The sequence below is a fragment of the Podarcis filfolensis genome (genome assembly GCF_964270895.1).
Source record: "Podarcis filfolensis genome assembly, chromosome: 18".
In the NCBI taxonomy this organism is placed as follows: domain Eukaryota; kingdom Metazoa; phylum Chordata; class Lepidosauria; order Squamata; family Lacertidae; genus Podarcis; species Podarcis filfolensis.
In genome coordinates, this window is record NC_139622.1 from 12,134,550 (window position 1) to 12,161,226 (window position 26,677).

The window sequence follows — 26,677 nt, forward strand, 5'->3', positions numbered from 1 at the left end:
TCAAAACGAAAAGGGAAGTTTAGGGAAGTTTTTAATGTTTAAAGCTGTGTTGTGTTTTTAATATTTGGTTGGGAGCCGCCCAGAGTGGCTGGGGAAACCCAGCCAGGTGGGCAGGGTATAAATTATTATTATTATTATTATTATTTTAAAAATCAACAATATGGGGTAGTTTTTTGGGGGCGTCCTGACGTCTTTCTGCCCTTTCTCTCTCTCTCCTTCCCTCTGTCGGCTGCGAAGGTCTGGGATCTCAGCGACATCGACAAGGACGGCCACCTCGACCGAGACGAGTTTGCTGTGGTAGGTTTCTCCAGCGCTTGGCCGCCGGGTCCGTGCTCTCTCCGATGGAACCTCCAGCCGCAGGCGCAGTCTATCTCAGTTGCCGGGTTCTCATTTGCCTACGGTGGAGGGGAAAGTGCCAAGCTTTCCCACGGCGTCCCCCCCATTTTGGCACAGCCTCTCTGCCCCCCATCCTCCCCTTGTCTCCCCCACCCCGCAGACATCTTCTCCCTCTCTGGGCCCTTTCAGGATTTAACCTTCAGGATTTAACCTCCTTCCGTTGGGCCTGTAAGACAGAGCTATTCCGCCCGGCCTTTAATTTGAATTCAGCCTGATCTTTTATTCCCTTCTCTTCCCTCCCCTTTTATGAAGATCACATGCTCTGAGACCCCACAGCTAATTCTCCCCTGGCCTCCTCCCTGGCCCAAGTAGGACCAATTCAGCCAGCTAGCCCTGGGGATTATTTGATTGATTTTTGAATTTTATTGTTATTCGTGTTTTTATACCGTATTTTATGCTGCTTTTATAATTAAAGTGTTTTAAATTTGTTGTTGTTGTTTCCCAAAAATTTTTTTATTAGTTTTCCAAATTTATAACAAACAAATAGAAAAAAAGAAAATCAAAAAACAAACCAACAAACATTTATCCACTTTTGTTAACATTGTCAGGTGACTTCCTCGAGTCCCCAACTGAGTTTACATATAAATCATTATAACAGTTTTCCAAAACTATTTTCACATAAAATTTACTTGGTCAATTAACATATTTCTTTCTTTTCGTTTTCAACTTTAACATAGTGTTTTACATATCACGTTTTCAAATCCTAGGCCCATTTGGTACCTGCAAGTGCTTCTATTTATATTATCTTAACATATTTAGCTAAATAGGCTTTGAATTTCTTCCACTCCTCTTGGTCCTCCCTCTGGTCACGGACTCTTCCGGTCAGGTCAGCTAGCTCCCAAAAATCCATCATCTGCATCTGCCTAAAGTGTTTTGAATTTGTTGTTAGCTGCCCTGAGCCCAGTTTTTGAACCGGGAAGGGCAGGATTTAAATTTTAAAAAATTATTATTATTAAAATTATTATTATTATTATTTCAGGCGATGCACCTGGTCTACCGTGCGCTGGAGAAGGAGCCCGTTCCGCCTGCCTTGCCCCCGCCCCTGGTGCCCCCCTCCAAGCGGAAGAAGGCGCCCTCCCTCCCCGGGGCCGTGCCCGTCCTGCCGGCCAGCCCCCCGCCCAAAGATAGCCTGCGGTCCACCCCTTCGCACGGCAGCGTCACCAGCCTCAACAGCACCGGCAGCCTCTCGCCCAAGCACAGCCTCAAGCAGGCGCAGCAGGTAGGGATTGGGGCCTCCCCGCACCCCGGGGGGGCAGATCCGGTCCTTGAAGCTGGAGGGGGCCGGCTGCTCACATGATGCAGACTTCAGTACAGTTGGACTGAGGAACTCACTTCCACTTGAAGCGGCGGCAGCTTCCCCGCTGAATAATTTCGTGAGATTTGTGCGCTGCTAGATTGCAAAAAGTCCCCCACCCCGGAATAAGAGATCAAGAGGAACATAGGCTTTAAGAAGATTGGAAAACCTTTATTGAATACAGCGGTACCTTGGTTCTCAAACTGAATCCGTTCCAAAACCAAAGCGTTCCAAAACCAAGGCGCTCTGCTTTCCCATAGAAAGTCATGCAAGACGGATTAATCCGTTCCAGACTTTTAACAACAGCCCCTAAAACAGCCATTGAACATGGATTTTACTCTCTAACGAGACCATTGAGCCATAAAATGAAAGCAATAATCGATGCGCTGTACTATAAAATAAATAAGACAGCATTGTAGATAATAAAAATGAAAATTATCTTTTCTTACCTGCACTGATGACGGTCATTGTTTGGATGGGGGGCTTTGATCCATGTCCACAGTCACACAATCAATCAATCAATCAGTAGCTGAACTGACCAAGCCGCTGTGTCAGGGTTCTGCCGATTCCCCGGCAAAGCCTCCACAGGCAGAGCCAGTCTACCTTAGAATGGCAGGCAACCAGAGCCCATTTCTCTCTGGTTTGGGTGGGTATCTTGTTGGCTCTCGGGAGGCCAGACCCGAATGAGCCCCCCCCCAGCGGTTTGTTAGGGTGCACAGGAGTCCCACGCCAAAGTCCGATTTTCTCGTTCCAGCCGCCCGCGTCCTGGGTGGTCCCCCTGACCGACAAGCTCCGCTACGACGAGATCTTCCTGAAGACGGACCTGGACTTGGACGGCTTCGTCAGCGGCCTGGAGGTCAAGGACATCTTCATGCATTCGGGGCTGTCCCAGAACATCCTGGCGCACATCTGGTAATAATAATTAGTAACAATAATAATAATTTATTTACTTCTAGTCCATCTGGCTGTTTCCCCAGGCACTCAACAGAATATTAAAAAGGTCAAACATTAAAAGCGTCCCTAAGCAGGGCTGCCTTCAGATGTCAGACAGTTGTTTATTTCCTTGACATCGGACGGGAGTGCGTAAGGATCCTTCGCCCTCTTTCTCCTGAGTCACCAGGCTTTGACCTGGGGTCCCTGATTCAGCCCCCAGAAGCATCTTCTGCCTCCATGAGGACCAGAAACGTGCGTTATCAAGCTCAGCTGCTTCGCAGGCAGAAATCTCCTGCCTGCAGGCTCGATTGGTGAGCTTCTGGGTCCCTTCCAACCCTGGAATTGTACGCTTCTGCGGAAATATCCCTGTATTCTGAAGCCATACTGAGCTGGGTTAGATAGATAGATAATTTATTACGGTCGGAGGCCAGCTTATAAAACACACTTGGGGGTACAGTCCCAGAAGGAGAAAACACAGTTAAAACAATGTACAACAATAAATTTAAAATAAGCGTTTAGACGCTTAAAACTTTAAGATAAGCTACCGCAAAGAGCTGACCCAGAGTCACCCATGAAACCAAGTTTGGGGATTTTCTTAACAAACTAGTTTGAGTCGGGAGATGGTCTGCGCCTACAGATCTGTACACAGAATCTGGCGACCATCCGGGTCGTCTTCTGGTCTTTGCCTAACAGGAAAAGGTCGAATTTTTGCTTTTCCGGGAGGTCAGCGAGCCTCACCAGTAGGGGATCAATGGTCTCACTTCGTGCCTCTTCCTAAAAGGGACATCTAAAGAACAAGTGCTCTGGGCTTCCTATCTCCCCCAATGAACAGGCGCAAAGTCTCTGAGCATATGGGACTTTTTAAAAGGATCCTTCCAGGACCGGCGAGGGCAGAGCGGAGCTTCTGGCCAGTGTAAAAGCCCTTCTTGCATATTTGGATACGAGAAAGAAGAGATATGCTGCCGGTGTGGCTATATATCTCTCAATTTCTCCAATTTTATAGTCGGGGCACCTTGAGCAGTCCTGTTGTCTCTCGGTGTCTATGATTCTTTGCCTGACCGTAGCTTTTGCCTGGCCCAACCCCAGACTCGGAAGGGCTTGAGGGACAAAACCCAGTTTCTAAAGGGTGTTCAGGACTGCTGTCTGCCAGCCTGACTGGAACTGGTCGCAGAGGATCAGTGGGGCTATTCAATGTCAGCCATTTGTTGATTGATTTTGGGCAAACTGAGCTGGGTTGATGGAGGCAGCTTCCTACGAGGCTCCTTGGAGGGGAGCAAAAAGGTGTGGGAGAAATATAATAATAAAGGATGATTGACGGCTCCTCGCTTCCAGGGCCTTGGCAGACACGAGGCAGATGGGGAAACTGAACAAGGACCAATTTGCCCTGGCCATGCACCTCATCCAGCAGAAAGTGAGCAAGGGCATCGACCCCCCGCAGGTCCTGCTGCCGGACATGATCCCCCCGTCGGAGAGGACCGCACCTGCCCAGGTGAGCTCCTCCGGGATGGCCACTCCCCGGATCAACGAAACCGCAGGCCCCTCCCGCGTTCCAGGCCCTAGCAGGTCTCCGACAGAGCAGGACGGGGCTCCCTTCCTAACCCCCTTCTCTCCGTCCCGACGCCCCCCACACCGCCCACCTTCTTGCCCGGTCCTCCCCACCCCGGCGCTGACTCTTCCCCCCCCCTCCGCTGCCCCCCCTTTGCCGCCCTCTCCAGACCGTCCCTGGCTACTTGGCTTCCGTGGGAACCGAGGTCTCGACGCTGGCGGAAATGCGTCGTGTGAGTAGGACCGCGGGGATCCCCGGAACGTGGCGCTCCCCCCATCCCATTTTCCTTTTTTGCCTGCTCCAAAAAAGCACGAAGGACCCTCTGGATGTGGGGCAGGGGAACCCCTCTGAATCTCTCCTTATCCATCTATCTATTGATCTATCTATATCTATCTATCATCTATCTTTCTATATATCATGTCTGTCTGTCATCTATCTATCTATCATCTATCTCTCTATCTATCTATCATCTATCTCTCTATCTATCATCTGTGTATATATCTATATCTATCTATCATAGCTATTTGTCTATCATCTATCATCTATATCTATCTATCATTTCTATCTGTCTATCATCTATCTATCTATTATGTCTGTCTGTCTGACATCTTATCTATCTATCTTTATCATCTCTATATCTATCATATCTATCTGTCTATCATCTATCTATCTATCTATCTATCATATCTGTCTGTCTGTCATCTATCTATCTATCTATCTATCATATCTGTCTGTCTGTCATCTATCGTCTGTCTGTCTGTCTGTCTATCTGCTTTCTCTCTCTCTCTCTCTCTCTCTGCTTCTTCGAAACGCATGTTCTTCTTGCTTTCTTATTCTCTATCAGGCTTCCTCAACCTCAGCCCTCCAGATGTTTTTGGCCCACAACTCCCATGATCCCTAGCTAGCAGGACCAGTGGTCGGGGATGATGGGAATTGTAGTCTCAAAACATCTGGAGGGCCGAGGTTCCATACACTAAGTCTGCAAGCTGCACATATTCTGCCGGCCTAAGCCAGCCTTCCTCCACCTTGCCCCTCCAGATGTTTTGGACTACAGTTCCCATCATCCCTGACCACTGGTCCTGCTAGCTAGGGATCGTGGGATTTGTGGTCCCAAAACATCTGGAGGGCTGAGGTTGAGGAAGCCTGGCTTAAGTCGCCCTTATGCTTTTTAATTTCTGCGTCGACACTGTGTTTGCACCCATGACGGTTTGCATGCTCCTTGCCCCCCTTTTCTGGTTGTATTTTTTTGGGGGGGCTGTGCGCTCCCCAATTTTCCCAGCCAGGGTGTAGCCTGACTTGTTTGGGCTCCTTAACAGGACAGCTCCAGTTCCGTCGGCTCCGGGGGCGAATTCACCGGCATGAAGGAGCTGGATGACATTGGCCAGGAGATCGCCCAGTTGCAGAGGTGGGTGGCGTTTGGGGCGCTGGGGGGTCCTGGGAGGGGTTCAGCCAGCATGAGAACCCCCCCCAAAAAAGTGCTGCTGACCAGGGTGGATTTAATTTAAGTCCAACCCCCAAAGACGGAGAATCATTTGAGACTGATTTTACTCACATGACCTTTCTCCTTTTTTTTGCAGAGAGAAGTATTCCCTCGAGCAAGAGATCCGAGAGAGGGAAGGAGCGATTCGGCAGAAGACCAACGAAGTACAGGTAAAGGGGTTTGGGTTTTTTTCACCCACCCAGCAATATTGCGCTCTCAGAGTAGGCCTGTTGGGGGACCCTGAGGGTCATCCAGCCCAACCCGCTGCAGCACGGGAAAATCCTTTGCCCAATGTGGAACTCGAACCCACGACCCGAGATCAAAGAGTTTCAGGCTCTACCTATCGAGCTTAACCCAGCAGTTAAACCCCAAGAGAGTGGGGCCCTAACCTATAGCCTGTTTAGCTTATACGTAAATCTGGCACTGGCATAGATAGATAGATAGATAGATAGATAGATAGATAGATAGATAGATAGATAGACAGGCAGACAGACGGACAGACAGACAGACAGACAGACAGACAGATAGATAGCTGGCTGGATAGATGATAGATAAATCATCATCATCAATCTTTATTACGGTCCAGAGACCCATCAAATCATTACAAAGCAATACACAATTCATACAGCCTACCTCCAGGTTAAACAAGCATTTTGTTCAGAATATAGGGATTGTTTGTTCTTGCAGCCACCGATAAGATAAGTAGATATAGATAGCAAGATAGATAGATAGATAGATAGATAATATTTTCGAAATGTACATCCAGTGTTTTTTTCCCTTTAAATTTTTTGGGGGCCCCCCAAGAGAGTGGAGCCCTAAGCTGGAGCTTGCTTAGCTTATACGTAAATCCAGCACTGCCCCCCCCGCTAACCCGCCTTCTCCTCCCTCCTCCCCAGGAGCTTCAGAACGACCTGGACCGGGAGACCAGCAGCCTGCAGGAGCTGGAGGCGCAGAAGCAGGAGGCCCAGGGCCGCCTGGACGAGATGGAGCAGCAGAAGGCCAAGCTCAGGGACATGCTGAGCGACGTCCGGCAGAAGTGCCAGGAGGAGACCCACGTGGTGAGCTGGGGGGGGGCAGGAATTGCCCACACTCCTTGTGCCCCCATGCAACACGAAAACAACACGTGGGAAACCGGCGGAACTCCCTGCCACAGGATTCCCCCCCTTCCCTTCTGTTTCTAAGAATTGGGGTTTTTCCCCTCTCCGTGTTTTTGTTTTCCCAACTCCGCTTCTGTTTTAGTTTTATTTGTTGAAGTTGTATAATCCGTCTTGCTTATGATTTATCAGTTCAGTCAATAAAGCAGATAAATTATAAATTCAATCAACAAAGTAGGTAAATTATAAAGAGATAAATTGTAAATTCCATCAATAAAGTAGATAAATTATAAACAGATAAATTATAAATTCAATAAATAAAATAGATAAATTATAAACAGATAAGTTATTTATACATACATACATACCATGCTCTGTACAGAGATTTTACTGGTCAGGGTGTGTGTGAATATGCCTTGCGGAACGGCTACCTAGTCATAATTTTGGGGGGAGCCTTGCGTCATCTGTTAACGCATATTAATTCTCTTCCGCCCCCCACCCCATAATGTTTATTAAATTTTCTGTTTTACGTTTTGGAATGTTCATTCGCACAACCGTAACATGTCAACGGCTTCTCCTCTTCTCTTGTTCGTTTTGCAAAACACAAATCCCTGCGTATTTTATGCAAGCTTAATAATAATAATAATAATTCGTTCATTCATACCCCGCCCATCTGGCTGGGTTTCCCCAGCCACTCTGGGCAGCTTCCAACAAGAGATTAAAAATACCTTAAAACATCAGTCATTAAAATCTCCCCTAAACAGGGCTGCCTTCAGATGTCTTCTAAAAGTCAGAGAGTTGCTTCTTTCCTTGATATCTGGCGGGAGGGCGGGCGCCACCACTGAGAAGGCCCTGCAACGCGTGTAAATTTTCCGCCCTCCTCCTCTTCTTGCGAACCGGGTTGCGCCCCCCCCCAAAGACCGCCTTTGCCCTTCCAGATCTCGTCGCTGAAGATGCAGATCCAGTCTCAGGAGTCGGACCTGAGATCCCAGGAGGACGACATCAGCCGGGCGAAGTCGGAGCTCAGCCGGCTGCAGCAGGAGGAGTCTCAGCTGGAGCAGAGCATTCAGGCTGGAAAAGTCCAGCTGGAAACCATCATCAAGTCTCTGAAGTCCACTCAGGAGGAAATCAACCAGGTGGGGAGGTGGGACCCCAAACTTGGGCGGCCTTCAGGAGACACCCCCTCCCCCCCCCCAGGGCCAAGACCTCGCTCCCAAATTTCCGCAGGTGTTTCCTCAAACGGCAGCCGTGCCTGGGATGGGGGGCAGAGACACGGGTCTCTGTGCGCATGGGTCTTTCCTGTGTTATATATTTTTAAAAACTGCCCCCTTTCCCTTATGGGGTATCCAAGAGCCCGTCTACAGTCTATAAATGGGTATGGGGTATCCCCGTCGGTAGGAGGAAACGACAGAGGCCAAGCAGACGACACAAAAGGAAAGAGGGATGGGGAGGGAAGAGGAAACCAAGCGAGCTCAGGCTCTGACTCTTCAATTTGTCGTTTCTGCAACCTCCAGATGTAATATCTGGTTATGCAATGCGAGAAACGTGAGGCTGGACTAGGCAGATCTTTTCGACGAGTTATTTAGGAAATAGCATCTTTGCATGCTCTTGTTATAAGAAAAAATCTTCTCCTAGAGCATGTCTAGAGTCCTTAAGTGTCTTCCCTATCGGTAGGAGGAAATAACAGAGGCCAAGCAGACGACACAAAAATGAATTCAAACCGCTTTATACATTGCACATCTATGCTTGCAGACCACCCTATTTTTCCGTGCATAAGACTATATTCCCCCCCATTTTTTTCAAGTTTATCATTGTTTTTTATCCGCCCTGTTCCCCCACAGGCGAGGAGCAAGCTGTCCCGCTTGCAGGAAAGCCACCAGGAAGCCCACCGGGGCATCGACCAGTACAACGAAGCCCTGAACGGGGTGCTTGGCGGCAGCATGACCAACTTGGCGGATCTGAATGAGGGGAACCCCCAGAAGGAGCGGGGCGGCAGGTTCGGGACCCTGGTGAGGCGCCGGGCCAATTCCTCGCGGGAGCAGGCTTTGCTCAACAACGACAATAATTTTATTATTTGTATCTCAACCACCCAGCTACTCTGGGCAGCTTCCAGCACATATAAAAAGCTTAACACCAAGCGTTGAAAACTTCCCTATACAAGACTGCCTTCGGATGTCTTCTTAAAAGTCAGATTTTTTTTATTTCCTTGGCACCTTGTGGGAGGGAGTTCCACGGGGCAGGGGCCACCACCGAGAAGGCCCTGTGCCTGGCTCCCTGTAGCTTCACTTCCTGCCCCGAGGGAACCGCCAGAAGGCCCTCAGGAGATGGACCCCAGCGTCCGGGCTGGACGATGGGGGTGGGGGCTATGTGGGGCTTTCAAGATGGGCACCGATGCTTTGAATTGCGTCCGGGAACGTACACTGGGAGCCAAGGTAGGCCTTTGGAGGGAAGTTTTTAATGTTTGGTGTTTTATTGTGTTTTTAATAGTCTGTTGGGAGCCGCCCAGAGTTGCTGGGGAAACCCAGCTAGGTGGGCAGGGAATAGATAATAAATTATTATTTATATAGATTACTATTTTAAGGCTGAAGCAGGGAGGGCGTCCCTGGAACCGAGAATATTATTATAATCATCACCATTATTATTAAGTCTTCTCTCCGGCCCTTCACCACGACTTCCGTGGCGATTTAGAAACACGAAGCCAGTTAAGCAAAACAGCTGCCATTGCTGCCTTGCAGGGGTTGGGCTACAGGACCTCAAGAGGGCCCTCCCGGCTCTGCACACCTGCAATTCCATGATTCTTTTGGGGGTTTCTCAGCAGAGGTCAGCCGGATCCTTTAGCCGGGGGTCCTGTCCAACTCTGACGACTCTGGCGGGGTCTTTGGGGGTCTGCTTTGTGTCTGACTCCCTTCTCTCTCCCCCCTTCTCGGCAGGATGACCCGTTCAAGAACAAGGCCCTCCTGTTCAGTGGCCACACACAGGAGCTTCCCGCGGACCCTTTCCAGGCGGAAGACCCCTTTAGGACGGACCCCTTCAAGGGCGCAGACCCCTTCAGAGGCAGTGAGTGGCAACGGGGGGCAGCGGGCCCTGAACCATCTCCCGCCACGAGCCTAGCCTGGTTCCTCCTCTTAACTGCGCCCCCCTCTCTCTTCCTCCCTCGCCCAGGTGACCCCTTTCAGAACGACCCCTTTGCGGAGCAAGCCCCCGTGGTTGCGGCGGCGGTGGCAGCAGGTGAGATAATAATCATAATAATTTGCTATTTATACCCTGCCCATCTAGCTTGGTCTCCCCAGCCACTCTGGGTGGCTTCCAGCAATAGATTAAAAAGACATTAAGACATTAGTCTTAATGACATAATAAGTCATTAAAAACTTCCCTAAACAGGGCTGCCTTCAGATGTCTTCTAAAAGTCAGAGAGTTGTTTATTTCCTTGGCATCTGGCGGGAGGGTGCCACCACCGAGAAGGCCCCCTGCCTGGTTCCTTGTAACCTCACTGAGTTAGGCGGAGAGGCAGCGACTGGCCCAAAGTCACCCCCAGTGAGTTTCAGGGCTGGGGGGAGATTTGAAGTAGATAAATAGGTACTGCTCCAGCAGGAAGGTAAACAGCGTTTCCCTGCGCTCTGGTTTCCGCCATGCGCCAGAAGCGGTTTAGTCCTGCTGGCCACACGACCCGGAAAGCTGTCTGCGGACAAACGCCAGCTCCCTCGGCCTGAAAGCGAGGTGAGCGCCGCAACCCCAGAGTCGCCTTGGCCTGGACTGAACCGTCCAGGGGTCCTTCTAATTTAACCCCTTAGCAAAATCAATGCTGATACATGTGCCGGTCCTCGAATCGCTGCTCCGGCGTCGCTTTTGCTTCCCCTGCTTGCGCACGAACCCCAAATTTAGTGTTTCACCCCGGAATCCCCAAAGGCCTCTGCAGTGGTGTGGGGACAGGTGTCAGTCTCTCGCCTCCCGGGGAGGCCATCTGCCCCCCTCCCTCCCTCTTCACTCCCCGGTGAATGATTCGCTCTCTCCCCGCAGATCCCTTCGGCGGAGATCCGTTTAAGGAAAGCGATCCCTTCCGCGCTGCAGCAGCGCCCGACGATTTCTTCAAGAAGCCCGAGAAGAGTGATCCGTTCACCGCCGACCCCTTCTCCAAAAACCCCACGCTGCCCTCCAAGGTGAGGACGTTTCGGGGGGAAGGGGCTTTTCTCTTGACGGCTTTGTTTCGTTCGGGGGGGTCCCTCGGTTCCGTTCGGGGCTGCAGGATCCTAAGCCCAGCTGCTTGGGGGGCCCTGCCGTGAAACCCTCGTTCTCCTGCCCCTTTAGGCGAACTTATTTGAAAACAGCGACCCCTTCCAGTCTCCGAGTGTCGTCGCAACGGCTCTGAAAGGGCCAGGTAAGCCCACGGCGGGGGGGGGGGTTGCCCCACGGCATCGGGTGTCCGCCCACCCCCCTGTCCCCGCTCTCCAAGGATTCAAACTCAGCTCCAATGCTTCGGTTAAGCTGCCCGGCGTTAATTTCTTGCCGAAAAAACACCGGTGGGGTGTGAATTCTGGAAGGGGGGAGCCCTGTGCAGGAGGGCGGTTGTTTGGTTCAGGGGTTGGGGGGGGGACGGCTTGCAAGTTACTGGGGGGGGGGAGAACAAGGGCTGCCTACCGGAGGGTCCCAACAGGGACCCCCTCCAGCCTGCGTTTTTAGAACCGGCAAAGTCTAGGAACGGGAATCCTGGCCCGGGACACTGACCTCCCCCCCCCTTTGATTTCAGATCCTTTTGGAACGCTAGATCCCTTCGGGAGCAGCAGTTTCAACAGCGGTGGGGGCAGCAGCGAAGGCTTTGCCGATTTCAGCCGGATGTCGAAGGTAAACCCTTCTCCCTCCCCAGATTTGTGGCGGCCGCTTAGCCCCCCTGACTTACAAATCCCCAAAATTCCCTCCTCTTGATTTCCCTCCGCAGGGGCAGAATCCCAACCCCCAAGCAAATCTTGCCCAGCCTGTGACCCGCTTCCTGTCGGGTCCTGTAACCCTGGGGGTTTTTTAGGGGGTGGGGTGAGAATAAAACACTACAAAACTACTCGCAAAAGAAAAAGGAGGTGAGCAACACCGACGCGTTTCCCCTCCTATCTCTGGTTCTACAAATACCTCGGAAATTGAGCAGAAAGCCCGTCCGACTTCCGAAAACGTTCGTGAACTGAGGCGCGGCTTCCGATTGGCCGCGGCGAGCTCCGGCGGCCAATCGGAAGCTGCGTCGGGCGTTCGGGTTCTGAAAAATGTTCACTTCCGGGTTTGCGGCGTTCGGGAGCCGAAATGTCCGAGTACCAAGGCGTTTGACAACCAAGGTGCAATTGTACTGGAAACTTGATTTATTTATATTTTTTTAAGCTGGGGGTAGGGTTCATGGGGGGGGGCGCAGCTTTGGCCCCCTCCTCCCCGCAGCTCCAGCCTTGCATGCTTAGGTGGCAACGGCTCCCTTGATCTTTGCCGCTTCTTCAATTCCGTCTAGGAATTATCAGCACCCTCTCCTCTTCCTCGGCCCAGCCCTGCCTCGCAGACGATGTTGTGTGTGTGTGAGAGAGAGAGGAGAGGCGCATCTATCACAGGGGTCAGCAAATGTTTTCAGCAGGGGGCCGCTCCACTGTCCCTCAGACCTTGTGGGGGGCCAGACTATATTTAAAAAATAAAAATGAACGAATTCTTTAGCCCCACAAAAGATGCATTTTAAATAAAAGCACATATTCTACTCATGTCAAAACACACTGATTCCCGGACCCTCCACTGGCCGGATTGAGAAGGCAATTGGGCCGGATCCGGCCCCCAGACCTTAGTTTGCCTACCCATGATCTAGCAGAAGGGAATCTCCAGTCTTAGCGGCTGAAACGCTTTTCTGCCACAGGGTGGCGTGAGAGAACCTTCCCTGCAGCCTGTTCCATTTAAATTAAATACATTAAACCCCTGCTTTTCATTCAGAAATCCAGCCAAAAATAAACACACAGTGGTCCCTTGGTTCTCAGACTTAATCCGTTCCAAAACCAAAGCGTTCCAAAACCAAGGCGATCTTTCCCGTAGAAAGTCATGCGAAACAGATCAGTTCGTTCCAGACTATCAGTAGCTGAACTGGGTTCCGCACAGTCACAAAAACAAATGAACCGAAAAAGCCTCAAAAAGGCAAAATAAAGAGCGAAAACAAAAGCACCAAACTTAATCCCTTCAGGATGTCCGTTTGACTTCAGAAATGTTCGGAAACCAAGGCGCAGGTGCCCCGGAAACAATAGCCGACAGCCGCGTCGGACGTTCAGCTTCCGAAAAACGTCCAAAAACCGAAACATTAATTTTGGGTTTTTGGCGATTGGTTACTATGGAAGAAGACAAATCGGCCCAAGATCCGTTCTTTGTTTGCATTTCGTGAAATCCATGCACATCGCCTTGTTGCAAAAACAACCAAAAACACCTTAAAGTAGTTTGCGAAAGGATGAGGTGATAAAAACCAAAGAATGTTTCGCAGCAGCGCTTTAGAAGCGTACAAAATTCAAAACAATGAGATGGATTGCACTAACTTTTTTAACAGCGTTATAGGGGGTTTTAGTGACAGGTGAGAAGTAGAAAAGAGCGGAGGTGGGAAGTCAGTACAGGAAATGACTTCACTATTTGATTTGTGGGGGGAAATGGAAATTCGGTAAAAATTATATTGGGGGCAGGTGGGGGAAGCCATACAAAAGGTGAAATATTAAAACAGATTAAAATTGCGCCAACTTTCTTAATGTCCTGGGGGGCTTGTCTGAACGAGAACGCCTTTAAGCGGGCGCTGGAAAGAGTCGGTGTCATGAGGCAGGGAGTTCCAAGGGGCTCCTACTGGCGCAGTCCTTAAAAAAGTGGGACGGGAGGTGGTTTTTTTGTAAAAAATAAATAAATATGGAAATCCAGTAAACAATTTTACCGAATTTAAGCCCGTTTCAGCGGGTCTACTTCTCGCGAGCTGGTGCCGAGTTTGGGGGCGGCCCCTGGAAGCGGATGTCCGCCGGGTCTCCTCTGGTTGCGACCGGCCTGTGTCGGAGTCAGCCTGGCCCCCCAATGTCAGGCGATTGACGGGCGGGGGGGCTAGCGGAGGACCTGAAACCCCACCCCCATTTCCTTGTGGTTTTGTTCTGTTTGGGTTGGGGGACGGACCTGCCTCAGTTTCCCAGCTGTCGCAAAGCTTGGCTCTGCCCGGTTCCTTGCTCTCTTGCTTGCAAGCCAGCGCCTCTCTGGGTCTGCCTCTGCGCCCCCCCCCGTCACCCCAGAGCCCCCCACTTCCTCCTTCCTGCCCCTCCCTCTCTCTGCAAGCCCCCTTTCTGCTTCTGCCTCTCTCTGTCTCTCTCTTTGCAGCCGCCGGCTTCCGACCCGTTCTCGGCCTCCTCTTTCGGGGGCTTCCCGGACGACCCCTTTAAGGGCAAGCTAGACACCCCCGCCCTCCCTCCGAAGAAAAGCTTGCCTCCCAGGCCCAAACCGCCCAGTGGTGAGTCTTCTCTGCGGTCCTCCTCCTCCTCCCCACCCCCACTTCGCGCCGGGGAAGGGGTGGCCGGCCGTCACGGAGGGCGGGGTGGGGGCTGCCTTCGTCTTGGACTTTCCATGGGGGGGGGTTGGCCTCTCTCCCTCCCTCTCTCTTTCTCTCAGACATGCACTTGCCCCCCCCCCATTGCACTCTTCCCCCCCCCTTGCTTTTTACTAGAATGCTTGCCGGTCCGCAGCCAAACTCTGGGGCAGTGTGTTGGGGGTTTTTTTTGGGGGGGGGGTCTCGGGCCAGGGTGGGCTTGATTTAATTCAAATCGGTTTAAATCATGGTTTAAATCAAATCAATTTCAATCGCTGTTTAAATCAAATCAGTTTAAATCACGGTTTAAATCAAATTGCTTTAAATCACATCGACTTAAATCATGGTTTAGATCAAATCGGTTTAAATCATGGTTTAGATCAAATCGGTTTAAATCAAATCGGTTTAAATCAAAATGGTTTGAATCACGGTTTAAATCAAATCAGTTTAAATCACGGTTTAAATCAAATCGGTTTACATTACCAACAATTATACGAAATATATAAAGAAGACAACAAGAAAGGGTTTAGCTGCACGACATCCAGATTTCGAAAAGAAGTGGTAGAAGGGAAAGCTAAATTGCTGAAAGGGGCATAACAGTATCTTGTCAGAATGGGAGGCAAAAGATGAAAGATGAGTGCAAGACGTAGGCCATAACATTACGCTGGAAGATTGGGAAAGGTTCTGGAAAATAGACTTAAATTTTACAGACTGTTCTTTACTGAAAGAAAATAACACGGAAGATGATGTATAGATGGTATGTGACACCAGTACAATTAGGGGAAATGTATAAAACTGGCTCAAATTTGTGTTGGAAATGTAAGGGAAAGGAAGGGACTAACCTTCAATTATCCAGTAGGTCATCAAACATTAAGACCTTCCCTAAACAAGGCTGCCTTCAGATGTCTCCTAAAAGTCAGATAGTTGTTTCTTTCCTTGACATCTGGTGGGAGGGAGTTCCACAGGGCAGGCGCCACCACCAAGAAGGCCCTCTGCCTGGTTCCCTGCAACCTTGCTTCTTGCAGGGAGGGAACCGCCAGAAGGCCCTTGGGAGAGGGACCCCAGTGTCTGGGGTGGGGTGGAGACGCTCCTTCAGGGATACTGGGCCTTTGAGGCCATTTAGGGCTTTCAAGGTCAGCACCAACCCTTTGAATTGTCCTCAGAAAGCCCCCAAGGGAACCCCCCAGGCAGTATCCTGAGCATCATAACAGGTATTCTCCACACCTGCGGTTCCTTGTTCTCAGGGCCATAACATCTTCCCTGGCCAGTAGCCATCAATGGCTTTCTCCTCCCTGAATTTGCCGGGTCCCCGTTAAAATTTGCGGCCGCTAGGGTTATAACTTACTTACTTTTTTTTTCAACTTTCCTGCATCCTAAAGTGACAAACCTTTGCTCAGAAAAACACAATAATTCTTCTCCGCTGCGGGGGGGGGGGGGAAGGCACCCCGAAAGTTGGAATCGCCGTGACGTAATGTCACGACTCCTCTAAATATTAGCGCATTTAAAAAATGCTTTGTAAAACTTTTACAGCTGCCTGGGGACTTCCTAAAACTGTCTGAGAATGTCCTAGAAGAACCCAAAATATTGGTCTATAGAAAAGAACACGCGATACAAGGGATTTACTGTTAATATTAATATTATGTTTGTAGATATGCTGTAAGCCGCCCAGAGCGGCTGGGGAAAGCCAGCCAGATGGGCGGGGTATAAATGATAAAAGTATTATTTATATTTTATCATTTATTGGTTGATTGATTCTGCTTGTGGCAGAAGCAAAGGCAAGCTGCAACCTCGGTTTATTCTAAGGGACGTGCAATCGACAAAACACCGGACAAGTCTTAGAAAACCTGCGAGCTCAAATGTTTTTCCTGTGTCGTGCAATATTCGCTCTGCATACGACATTATACCGTTCCATAGACAAAAATCGATTGGTTTCGGGGTGACCTTCCCCCCCCCCCGAAGGTTTGGGAAATGGCAGTTCACATCTTTGCTTTTAGGCAGAACTTTGTCTGGCTAAGCTATAGGAATGGGAGGTGTGAAAAAATACCATATTTTTGCTCTATAAGACTCACTTTTCCCCTCCTAAAAAGTAAGGGGAAATGTGTGTGCGTCTTACGGAGCGAATGCAGGCTGCGCAGCTATCCCAGAAGCCAGAACAGCAAGAGGGATGGCTGGTTTCACTGCACAGCGATCCCTCTTGCTGTTCTGGTTTCTGAGATTCAGAATATTTTTTTTCTTGTTTTCCTCCTCCAAAAACTAGGTGCGTCTTGTGGTCTGGTGCGTCTTATAGAGTGAAAAATACGGTGGCTTTAACTAGTGCCCAGACCCCGCGGGGCACCGAAATGCATCAATCCTGGCTCCCCTGTTGGAGGCAGAAAACCCCAGCTGCTGAAAACAGCAAGAGGGGGGGCAGTTGGTGCTGCATTTGGGGGGCACCTGGCCAGCTGGGGGGCCCCAGGGGCCCGATCCAATTGCTGCTGCAGCCCTGGCAAGGAAGTTGCACCAGGGCTGGACCCTTCCCCGGCCGAGCCCAGAGAGTTCAAAAGCGGTTATTAGGAGTTGCCGCCTCCTCCTCCACCTCCTCTGTTATTTCGTTCCTGTCTTCCCTCCCTTTCATCTGCTTTTTTGCACCGGCTGCTGATAAGAGATCTCCGTCCTTGCCGCTAACTAGCTTCTAGGTAAAAGCTGTTGAGCATCAAAAAGAGAAAAACAGATTTTATTTTTCCCCTCCTCTCTCTCTCTCTCTCTCTCTCTCTCTCTCTCTCTCTGGTGTGTGTGTGTATTATTCTGGTTCTTTAAAAGGGCAGGAAGTCTCTGTGTGTGTGTCAGTGATTGCGAAGCCTCCCTGGGGCTGCTGCCACCACCATCGTGGGACCATCTGCAGCCGCCCCACCCTCAGCCACTTCCTCTCTCTGCGGTCGGCGCTCACCAGCAATATTGGGGCCCCGGCCTGCGCCGTCAACCAGGCACAGCCGCCGCTGACTTGTGGGGTGGGGGGTGGGGGCCGCCTCCTGCGGCCTGGACGGGGCAGGGGCTGCCTGTCCTGCAAAACACCCCCTGTCCCCAAAAAGGAGACCGTCGGGGTTGGGGAAAAGGGAACGAGAAAAGCACGCGGCGTTCGAGGCCTCTTAGTTTTGGGAAGAGAGGAGACGGGGTAGAGATTTGTAGAATTACACACAGCCTTCGCTCCTGGCGCTAGAATTCCCGCAGAGCTGAATATTGAGGGGCTCAGGGGGGATTGTGTTTTTCTTTGAGGATTTGTGTGTGAGAGAGAGAGCGATACGAAGCAAATGAGCGAGGGAAGATGCATACGGCGTCTCCGTTTTCGATTCGTCCTTTTCGCAGTTTGCATTCGGTACCATAGACTGTCGTAAAGAAGGTGTAGGGTTGGTCTGTGGGACTCCCTGCCACAGGAAGCGGGGCGGCTGCCAACCTGGGTTAGACTGATTCAAGGAGGAGGCTCCCAGCTAGAACGACTCAGCTCAGCCTTCACAGTCGAAACGGCGGTCGCCCGAAACCTCAGGTGGGGAGAGGGCTGCGGTTCAAGACCCCGGGGCCGGGGTGTAGAGCACGGCGTTTGTGCATGGGATCGGGGCCTTGCTGCATCCCTGAGTGTGCTCTGTGGCTCAGGCCCGCTCTCTGTTTGAGGGACCCCTTTCCTCCCGTGGGCCAGAGAGGCTGGCCGGAGGCGCTTTGACCGCTGCTGAACTGCGATCGCGGCAGGCAAATTTGCTCCTGGCTGGCGGGTCGCTTGGCCCAGGCGCCTTGGAACGGGGGTCTCAGAAGGTGCTGCTGGTTCCGGGAGACTTTGGCTGCTTGCTTGCCATAGGCTGCTTGCTTGCGGGGGTCTTTCGCTCAATGGGTTTTCCGAAGCCAACCTCCAGGGTTCGCGAGTTTGCTTTGTTGTGGTCAGCGTTCGAAACCTGCCAAACGCATTTTGCACCCGTTGTCCACCGAGTAAAGATGCCCGGGTGCCGGGACAGCACCTGACGTCCCCGCCATCTGGGGGGGGTCCCTGGTTCTGGACCCTTTCCACACACTTAAGACCCCACCCTGTAGCATTCCGTGATATTTTATCCGCACAACCGGAATGGATTTCAGGGACCAAAAAATACTTTTCCTGACGTTACAGCGACTTGTCTCTTGTCTTCGCTTTCCCCTTCTCACCGTTGGGGATAATATTCCTACATTATGAATGGTCCTTGTCGCCATTCAGAAAAAGGCAGGAATAAGCCAGTATCTAGGCAGACTGTCCCTTGATAAAGTGACTTTTCTTCTTTTAAGTTCTCAAAGCTCAGTTCAAGGTTGTCCTCTGAACTAGCCAGATATTTAACTGAGAATCCATCCCGGTCCATCCTTTGGAAAATAAGATTTCGGAGCCGTCTTGCCCCCCCCCCCCAAATGGCAACTGGATGTTCTGTTTTTGTGATGCCAACCCCGGTTTAAGGATCTAACGCTGTGATCTGGGGCAGAACCAGTTTTGGGTGTGCCCCATTTAAAGCGGGGTGGGCCAGGATGGCGGGTGGGGGGCTGGAGGCCAAGCCTGCACACACCCCTTTCATTTAAAGTACATCCCTGCCAGGGGGGGGAATAGAATCCTAGGAATTGTAGTTTGATAAGGGTGCTGGGAATTGTAGCTCTGTGAGGGGCGAACTGCAGTTCTCCTCTGAGGAGGGGGTGAAAGAGGGAGGGATGATATAATTTGGAGCAGGGAAGGCTAAAGGGCCCGGGGAGCGATGAAGGTGGTCTGCCAAGGATTCTGCCGTTGTAAGATCGGCACAGATTGGAAGGTCAGGCTGGATGGCCTCTGGGGTGCCCTGTGCATGGACAGGCAGCTTCCAGACCCTCCCTTTTTTTTGTCAGCCATTGGAGGCTTGAAGCCGGCCAACGTCCATTTTCACTGCAGCGCAAGGATGTTCCGTGCGACATGACGCTTGGTGAATGAATGAACAAATTTTTATTTGCGTCGGCCGCCGTCCATAGCAATAAAACTACAATACGATATACAAAGAATAGAATTAAAAAGTCAATTATATAAAATACATTTTAGGGCTTTGAATCAATGGTCAAGTAGTGGGTCTTATTCTGATTGCCCTGGCTAAAAACCTTGCCACCTTTGCCGTCACCTGCTCATCTTGATCTGCCAAGGGAAAGGACACTGGGGCAGTGGCTGGGCGACCCGGAATGGACAATAAAAGAGGGGTGATAATCTCATTCCTCAAGAGGGCAAGCCAGAAGGGCATGCGCCACCGATTCGGGACTGCCATCTCCGCAGGGACGTTTTTCGTGTGGCATCTGTTGGCATCGTCCCTCAAGTCCAGCCGAGGGCAAGACATTCAATCTCTCGCAAGGCTAAAAGCTTGGTGGCTTTCCACCAAAGGTCCAAGCAAGAGTTGTGCCTTGCGTTCGAGTTTCCGTCGGCTGCGAGGAGTCTGTGCGGCCGAAATCGAGGCCCAGGGGTGACGCGCTCACAGTCTGTTTTCTTGCGTAGGGTGTGTGTGTGCAGCGGCTGCTGATCTCGAGGCTTCTTCGCCCGGGAGGCATTGCTGAAAAGGCACCCTTTTGCAAAGTTGGCATATCGTCTGTTTCTCAGTGGTTAACACCTCTTATGCAGAGGACCGGGTACCTGGTTCCCACACCCCCCGGCAAAGCTGGTTCTCAGGCGCTGAAATATTAAAAGAGGAGGCGGAATAAGTTTGCTTGGGGCAGGGGAAAAACAGAGAACTGTTGTTGTTGTGTTTTGCGCCCGTGCCATGTAGCCGTGCCAGCCTTCGAGTTCCCTTGCGCCCTCCATGCCTCTTTTTTTATTTTTAAAATCCATGTTTTTCTGGGAGAATAACGCCTTTGGGGTGGGGGTGAACCCTTGTCCATTTGACGAACTCGGCCGGCTTTTCCCTCCGCTGGCGGGAACTGCAAGTGGGGCAGAGTTTTTCCGGTTCTGCTTGTTAGGGGGCTGGCTTTCCTTTGGGGGGGTGTCCGGTGGGGGGACGGGACACACGAGGCTGGACTAAACGGGCCCCCTTTTGGCCCAATATCTGGCAGAGCCAAGAGACTCCCAAGCTGAACCTCCATGGACAGAGCCAGTCTATCTTAGAACAAGCACATTTTCCTCCGGGCGAATATGGTTTGGCCGCTGCCCGGGGACGGGACTTAAGAGCGGACCTCTTTGGGCCTGATCCGGCCCCGCTGCAGGGCTCCCCCCTTTTGGGTGGCATCACAGCTGGGCTGGAGAAACCTTGCTCAGGCTGGGTTTCCTCTCCACCCCAAACCAGTGCCGCGCTGCGGATCAGGCCGGGGGCTCCCAGTCGCTTAGACCCTGCATCGAAACCATCCAGCTGTGTTTCGCGACCGGTGCATTTTTTTTCCTTTTAAAAATGTTACGGGGTACTCTCGTTTTGACTCAAGAAAATCACCGGTTTTGTCGTTCAAATTGGGACAAATAAATTCAGCAAAAGGACAAAGATTCGCAACAAGTTTAGGGGCATGCGCACCCCTGTGTCCCCCCCCCAGAAAAAAGCACTGTTTGTGGGTCCCTTCGCGGCCCCCGCGGAGATCTCTGGGTGCCGGGTCCGAGGCTGGGGGAAGCGAAAAGCCCCTATAGTATATTGTATTTTAAAATGGGGTTTCAGAGTTTTTAGGGGGTTTTGAATGTTTTATGTAGATTGTCAATTTCATTGTTCTGTAGGGGACAATGACAATAAAGATATCGTATATCATATCATATCATATATCGTATATCTTAGAGAAAAGGACCTGGAATGTTTTCCCGCAGAGCTTGAATTCGTTTTATTCCAGGTGGTTTTATCCGACGTTTCGACGTGCCTGCAAACCGCTTTTGCGATCTCTGTTTGTTGCAGAAACATAATAATAATAATAATAATAATAATAATAATAATAATAATAATAAAAACGTCCCGTCGTGGGGAGAGGACAGCTCCTAAACATTGCATTGTGCCCAGGTTTAAGGCGATGAGATTATATATCTGAGTTTCTAACGCCGCCCGGGACTCTTCCCTGCTCTGAATTAATCGGCTAATTTTGGGGTTAGGGGGGCCTGCCATCGCCGCTGGTGTTTCGCCAGGGACAGAGGGGGAGCCCCTTTTCCCGCAGCCGAAAAGAGGGCGAAGGAAAAACTGCCCGATGGAGGAAAGGGAACCAGAGCGGCTGCTTTTTTTGTGCGAAACCTCGGCCTCTCCCGGTTCCTCTCTGGCAGCCTGGCGCCAGTCTCACTTCAAGAAAGGGAAGTGGGGGAGAAAACATCGCCTGTCCCAGTTCCAGGCTTGCGGCTGCCTACCGGGTTGGGTGGCAGAGAGAGAACCATGCCTCCCTCCAAGGGGGTTGGGCTGGATGACCTTTAGAGGGCCCTTCGAACTCTGCGATTCTAGGGTGCCACCCTCGTGCCCGAGCCCACAAGTCGCTAGTCCTCAACCGCTGCCGAAACCCTCACGCGGGTCGCCTGGGCTTTTCGGGGGAGCGAGAGGCAGCGAGAATCCTATCTCCCCCTCCCCAGAAAAAAACCCCAAAGCTGTCAAACGCCAAAATACGCCTGTCGCTAGCCGCAGAGCTTACCCACCCCCTTAAAAAACCCACTTTCTTTTTGCGGGGCGGGTGAGTCCGAGGCATGACCCTGGGGAGTCTGGGGGGACTTGGCGCATGCCTCCCCAGCCAAATTTGGGGAGGCAGGGGGGGCGACGGGACACATTTGATCAAGCTGGGTGCTTCAATTTCAGGATTTTTTGGCCGGGAAAAGAGGGGGACATTGTTGCGGATTTGGCTGTGCGAAGCAGAATTCTAGGCAAAAGCTGGGAGGGGGGGTTCCGAGCTGCCAATTTAGGGCTAGGTGGGCTTCCCTAGACACCCCCCTCCAACCACTGCCCCCCCCTTGCCCCTTATGGTAAGTAACCTCTCCCTTTCTTCCTCTCGTTTCTCCCTTCTCCCCAACCCCTCCCTCTCCTTTTCTTCCTCGGTCCCCCCCCCCATTTTTTTTTCTTTTCTCTCTCTTTCTCTCGTTCCCTCTCTCTCTCTCTCTCGACCTTTTCCAGGTAAATCTCCTCCTGTCATCCATGTCGGCTCTTCCGATTTTGACAAGCCCCCCGACCTGTTTCGGCCGTTCGGGGCCGACTCCAGCGACCCCTTTCACAGTAGAAAGGGGTTTGGGGACCTTTTTAGGGGGAGAGACGGATTTTCTCCCCCATCGGCAGGCAAAGCTCCCAAGGACCCTTCCTCCACGGGATTTGCTGACTTCACCTCTGTAAGTTGACGTTCCTTCGATCTGGATGGAAAAAGGAAAAAAAAACTGGGCGGGGGGCTTTTTGGGGTCGTTTCCCCCTTCTCTTCCTCTTCCTCCCCCCTCCTCCTCCTCTCCCTTCCCTCTCCCCTCTATCTCTTAGTTCCTCCCCAAATCCCTCTCTCCTCCCATAGAACCTTAGAACTGTAGTTAGACGGGACCCCCAGAACTCATCTAGACCAACCCGCTGCCTTAGTCCCTCTGTACGTCCCCAGGGTTTTGATTCGCTGGAAGCTGCCCAGAGTGGCTGGGGCAACCTAGTCAGATGGGCGGCATATATTATTATTATTATTATTAATTATTACTGTGGTACCTTGGTTCTCAAACGCCTTGGTTCCCAAACGCCGAAAACCCGGAAGTGAGTGTTCCAGTTTTCAAATGTTTTTCGGAAGCCAGACATCCGACGCGGCTGTCGGCTATTGTTTCCGGGGCGCCTTGGTTTCCAAACATTTCAGAAGTAAAACGGACTTCTGGAACGGATTAAGCTTGGCGCTTTGGTTTTCGCTCTTTATTTCGCATTTTTGTTTTGGAGGCTTTTTCGGTTCATTTGGTTTTACGACTGTGTGGAACCCAGTTCAGCTACTGATTGATTGATTGATTGATTGATTGTGTGACTGCGGAAATGGATAAAAGCCCCCCATCCAAACAATGACTTATCATCAGTGCAGGTAATTTTAATTTTTATCATCTACAATAATGTCTTGCTTATTTTATAGTACAGCACACTGATTCTTGCTTTCATTTTATGGATCGATGCTCTCGTTAGATAGTAAAATCCACATTAAATGGCCGTTTTAGGGGTTGTTTTTAAAAGTCTGGAACGGATTAATCCGTTTTGCATGACTTTCTATGGGAAAGCAGTGCATCTTGGTTTTGGAATGCTTTGGTTTTGGAACGGATTCAGTCTGAGAGCCAAGGCACCACTGTATTAAGCTTTGAGTCTGGTGCTGTTCGCTTGGGGACGTTGGTCGTGGAGAGCGCTCTCCCTTTCTCTCCAGACCTGAGTTGGGGATTTTTTTGGGGGGGGGGATCCCCTTCCTGGGAATGTTTGGGGCGTAGGAACACCGCCTTATCGCGTTGCTCCGTAAGCTAAGACTCTAGTCCTCAAGGTTTTGCAATAAAGGGCTGGTTTCAGTAGGGACTGAAACGTGTGAATCTCCTTCTTTGCAGCGAGAGACGCCTGGCTAGCGTCTTAATTATTTCGTTCAGCTTATTAGTGTTGGAGGAGAGTGTGTGTCTTTGTGTTAGCAAAAGGAGCTCAAAGCCACGCTGCGGATCTTTATTCTAACGGCAGGTTTGGCGTTGAGCGTTTGACACAGAGAGAAAGAGAGAGGCGCTTCAGCTGATAAACAGGAAAACCTGCAATGGTTTTATTTTTAATTCTTTTTTCTTCTTTTTTAATTTCCGAGGCACCTTCAAACTTTCTCACCTTCCTTGGTTGAGTTTTGGGGTTTTTTTTGCTGAGCCGCCCCATCCATTTCCCCAGCGAGAAACCAGACTTTGCAAAAGGAGGAGGAGGCCGCTGAAATCGCCGCTGCAGTTTTCGGTTTATTACGGTCGCGGGCCCGGCATTTTAAAAATAGCTAAAATACAATGGTGAAAGCAAGATGCAATGATTTATTTTGCTTTATTTTTAAAAAACCCGAGCCAGAATAAGATCACGGAGACGAGAGTCGCTGAGCAGGAGGTTAAAACAACTAAAAGAATCGCAAGGTTTCGTAAGCGGAATAGCCTTATTGTGCTGCTATAAGGCTTGGGGTCCTTTAGGGAAGATTTAAATGTTTTATTGCATTATTATTATTATTATATTATTCTGTTGGGAGCCACCCAGAGTGGCTGGGGAAACCCAGCCAGATGGGCGGGGTATAAACAAATTATTATTATTATTATTATTATTATTATTATTATTATTATAGCTACCGTGCATCCAGAATTTCCCTGGCATAGCTGGGATTCACCCATCAAAAATAGCGGAATTTTGTAAAATGGGTCAAAATGTCCGTTGACAATGGCAAGTTGCTTTTTTCGTTGAATTTTCTATTTTTAAAAAAAACCTCAAAAACTTTCTTTGGAGATTTTGCAAAGAAAGCTCAACGATATTTTCTCTCCGGACTGTCACCGTTTGAAACCGGGCAAACCGTCCTCTTACGCCCTTGATTTTTGTGTGGGTCCTTTTCTCTTTTATCGGGCGAACTGCTGGCCGCCTTCCCTCCAGGAAGGGGGAAAGGGTTTGCAGCCAGTGGCGGGCAGTTCCCCTGGCTCTTAGCTCTGTGTATGTGTGTGAGAGAGACAGAGAGACCATACTTGGTACAATTAGGAGTCGATAGTCTGATTCCCACGCCCTTTGTGGCTTTTTGGGGAGGAGGGCTGAAGAAAAACATGGGGTCCCCCTGCAGTTTGATCTGCCCTCAAAGATCTGGATAGAGCTCTGAGAGTCAGACTGGGACCCCCGGGGGTCATCTAGACCAACCCCCCACGAGGCAGGATTTCAACAGGGCAAAGAGCGCCCAGTCAAACTGAAGGGGGGCCAGTCCAGTCCTCACAGGGGTCCCCCAGATGCGGCCTCCGTGGGGAACCCCAAAAAGTGCTTTAGGCGTGCGACGAGACCAGGAGGGGGCTCTTCCCCGATAGAACCGGGTGCTGCTTTCTTCGTAGGGTGGGGAGGAAGGAAGGGAAAGCGGGAGTGCCCCCCCCATCCCTTACCATGATCCGGGAGGCAGGAAAGACTGTGGCCCCTCGGGATGGCCGGCCAGGAAAGATTTGGAAAGGGGCCCACCAGCGGTCATCCATCCCAACCCCGTGGCTAAAGACCCTCCCAAGATCCGGGAGGCAGGAAGTGTGGTGGCCCCTAGGGAGAGATTTGGAAAGTGGGCCCTCCAGCGGTCATCCATCCCAACCCTCTCCTTCTCTCCCCAGCTTGGCAATGAGGAGCAGCAACTTGCCTGGGCGAAGCGAGAGAGCGAGAAGGCGGAGGAGGAGCGCCTGGCGCGGCTGAGGCGGCAGGAGCAGGAGGACCTCGAGCTGGCCATCGCCCTTAGCAAAGCGGACATGCCCGCCTCCTAGGGGGCTCCGGGGGGGGGCCCTCCCTCTCCCCCCCTTCCGCCGCTCCCTAGACCACCGTCTCCGATCCGCCAACCCCGGTCTCCATTCTTTCGACGTGGCGAAGCAAACTGCCTCTCCGTGGCACCGCATCCGGCACGGGGAAGCCCCTCTCTGCGGGAAAAGGACGCAGGACTCGCATGGGGATGCCGTCTCCTTGCACAGATGGACAGGTGGGGGGCTGCCCCCCAAGAAGCTGCTCCCCCACCCCCTGGTGAACTCAGCCGGCCGTTCCCCCCCCCCATTCCTTTTTTTGCCCTCCGCCCGCCGGAAAAGACCCTGGACCTCTCGCTGTTCGCAACCTCCCGTGGGGGGGCTTGGGTGTTGCTCAGCTGTGCCAGCCTTGGGGTGGGCATAGGGCGGGGGGAGAAGAATGGGTCCCACCCAGGCCTTCCCCCCACGGCGGGGCTCCAGGAAGACGGCCCCCTCTGCCTTTTTTCTTCCTTTCTTTGCAGCACTGTCAATGTGGATTCCTTTGCACCCCTTTTTCTCTCCCCCCACAAAACCCCCCAGGCGCCCCGATTCCTAACGCTCTCTTTGATCGCCCAGGAAAAACCCCACTGCTAACGGCCCCCGCCCCCCCGGCAGCCTCGAACGTTCGGTTAACCAGCGCCGATTCATACCGAAACCGGGGGAACTTAAAATACGTTGCAGCCTCGAAGGGCAGGTCGGTGTGTTTATATCTCTCTCTCTTTCTCTGTATTTTTGCCTGAAAAACATCCTGGAAAGTCTCAAGAAAAGCGGCGTCTTCTGAGCCGTGGGGCAAGAGGGGGGTCTCCGTTGCAGAGCCGGGGGGGCAACGCGGGTGAGAGCAGGGGGCAAATTCAGGGCTGGAAGCGGGTTCCTTTTGGGCATGTGGGTCGGGGTCCGAGTGGCGTGTTGGGGGGCCTTGTGCGCCCCCTGAAAAGGCACCTCCTCCTGCAATAGGGGCATCTCCCCCTCGAAGGGGTTCCCTCTCCCCCAGGCCAGGAAAACCTCCAGCTTCCCAACCTCTGTGCAGAGATGGGA

General features: G+C 51.4%; 1 protein-coding gene across 5 annotated transcripts in view; it reads left to right on the forward strand.

Annotated features, from left to right (window-relative positions):
* EPS15L1 (epidermal growth factor receptor pathway substrate 15 like 1) overlaps window positions 1-26,327 on the forward strand; it is a 35,636-nt gene extending 9,309 nt beyond the window's left edge. The window contains exons 8-25 of one of the 5 annotated variants that reach the window (XM_083594430.1): window positions 238-297; window positions 1,376-1,615; window positions 2,445-2,602; window positions 3,956-4,112; window positions 4,339-4,401; window positions 5,486-5,574; window positions 5,747-5,819; window positions 6,546-6,707; window positions 7,682-7,879; window positions 8,585-8,752; window positions 9,674-9,800; window positions 9,906-9,971; window positions 10,761-10,900; window positions 11,049-11,118; window positions 11,488-11,582; window positions 14,082-14,211; window positions 22,326-22,534; window positions 25,487-26,327. In XM_083594430.1, coding sequence (XP_083450556.1) covers window positions 238-297; window positions 1,376-1,615; window positions 2,445-2,602; window positions 3,956-4,112; window positions 4,339-4,401; window positions 5,486-5,574; window positions 5,747-5,819; window positions 6,546-6,707; window positions 7,682-7,879; window positions 8,585-8,752; window positions 9,674-9,800; window positions 9,906-9,971; window positions 10,761-10,900; window positions 11,049-11,118; window positions 11,488-11,582; window positions 14,082-14,211; window positions 22,326-22,534; window positions 25,487-25,633 — 2,352 coding nt within the window. In that variant the 3' untranslated portion in view covers window positions 25,634-26,327. The remainder of the gene's footprint in view (window positions 1-237; window positions 298-1,375; window positions 1,616-2,444; window positions 2,603-3,955; window positions 4,113-4,338; window positions 4,402-5,485; window positions 5,575-5,746; window positions 5,820-6,545; window positions 6,708-7,681; window positions 7,880-8,584; window positions 8,753-9,673; window positions 9,801-9,905; window positions 9,972-10,760; window positions 10,901-11,048; window positions 11,119-11,487; window positions 11,583-14,081; window positions 14,212-22,325; window positions 22,535-25,486) is intronic. The other 4 variants (XM_083594432.1, XM_083594431.1, XM_083594434.1 and 1 more) reach the window with 4 other exon arrangements.
* Window positions 26,328-26,677: the final 350 nt, after the last annotated feature.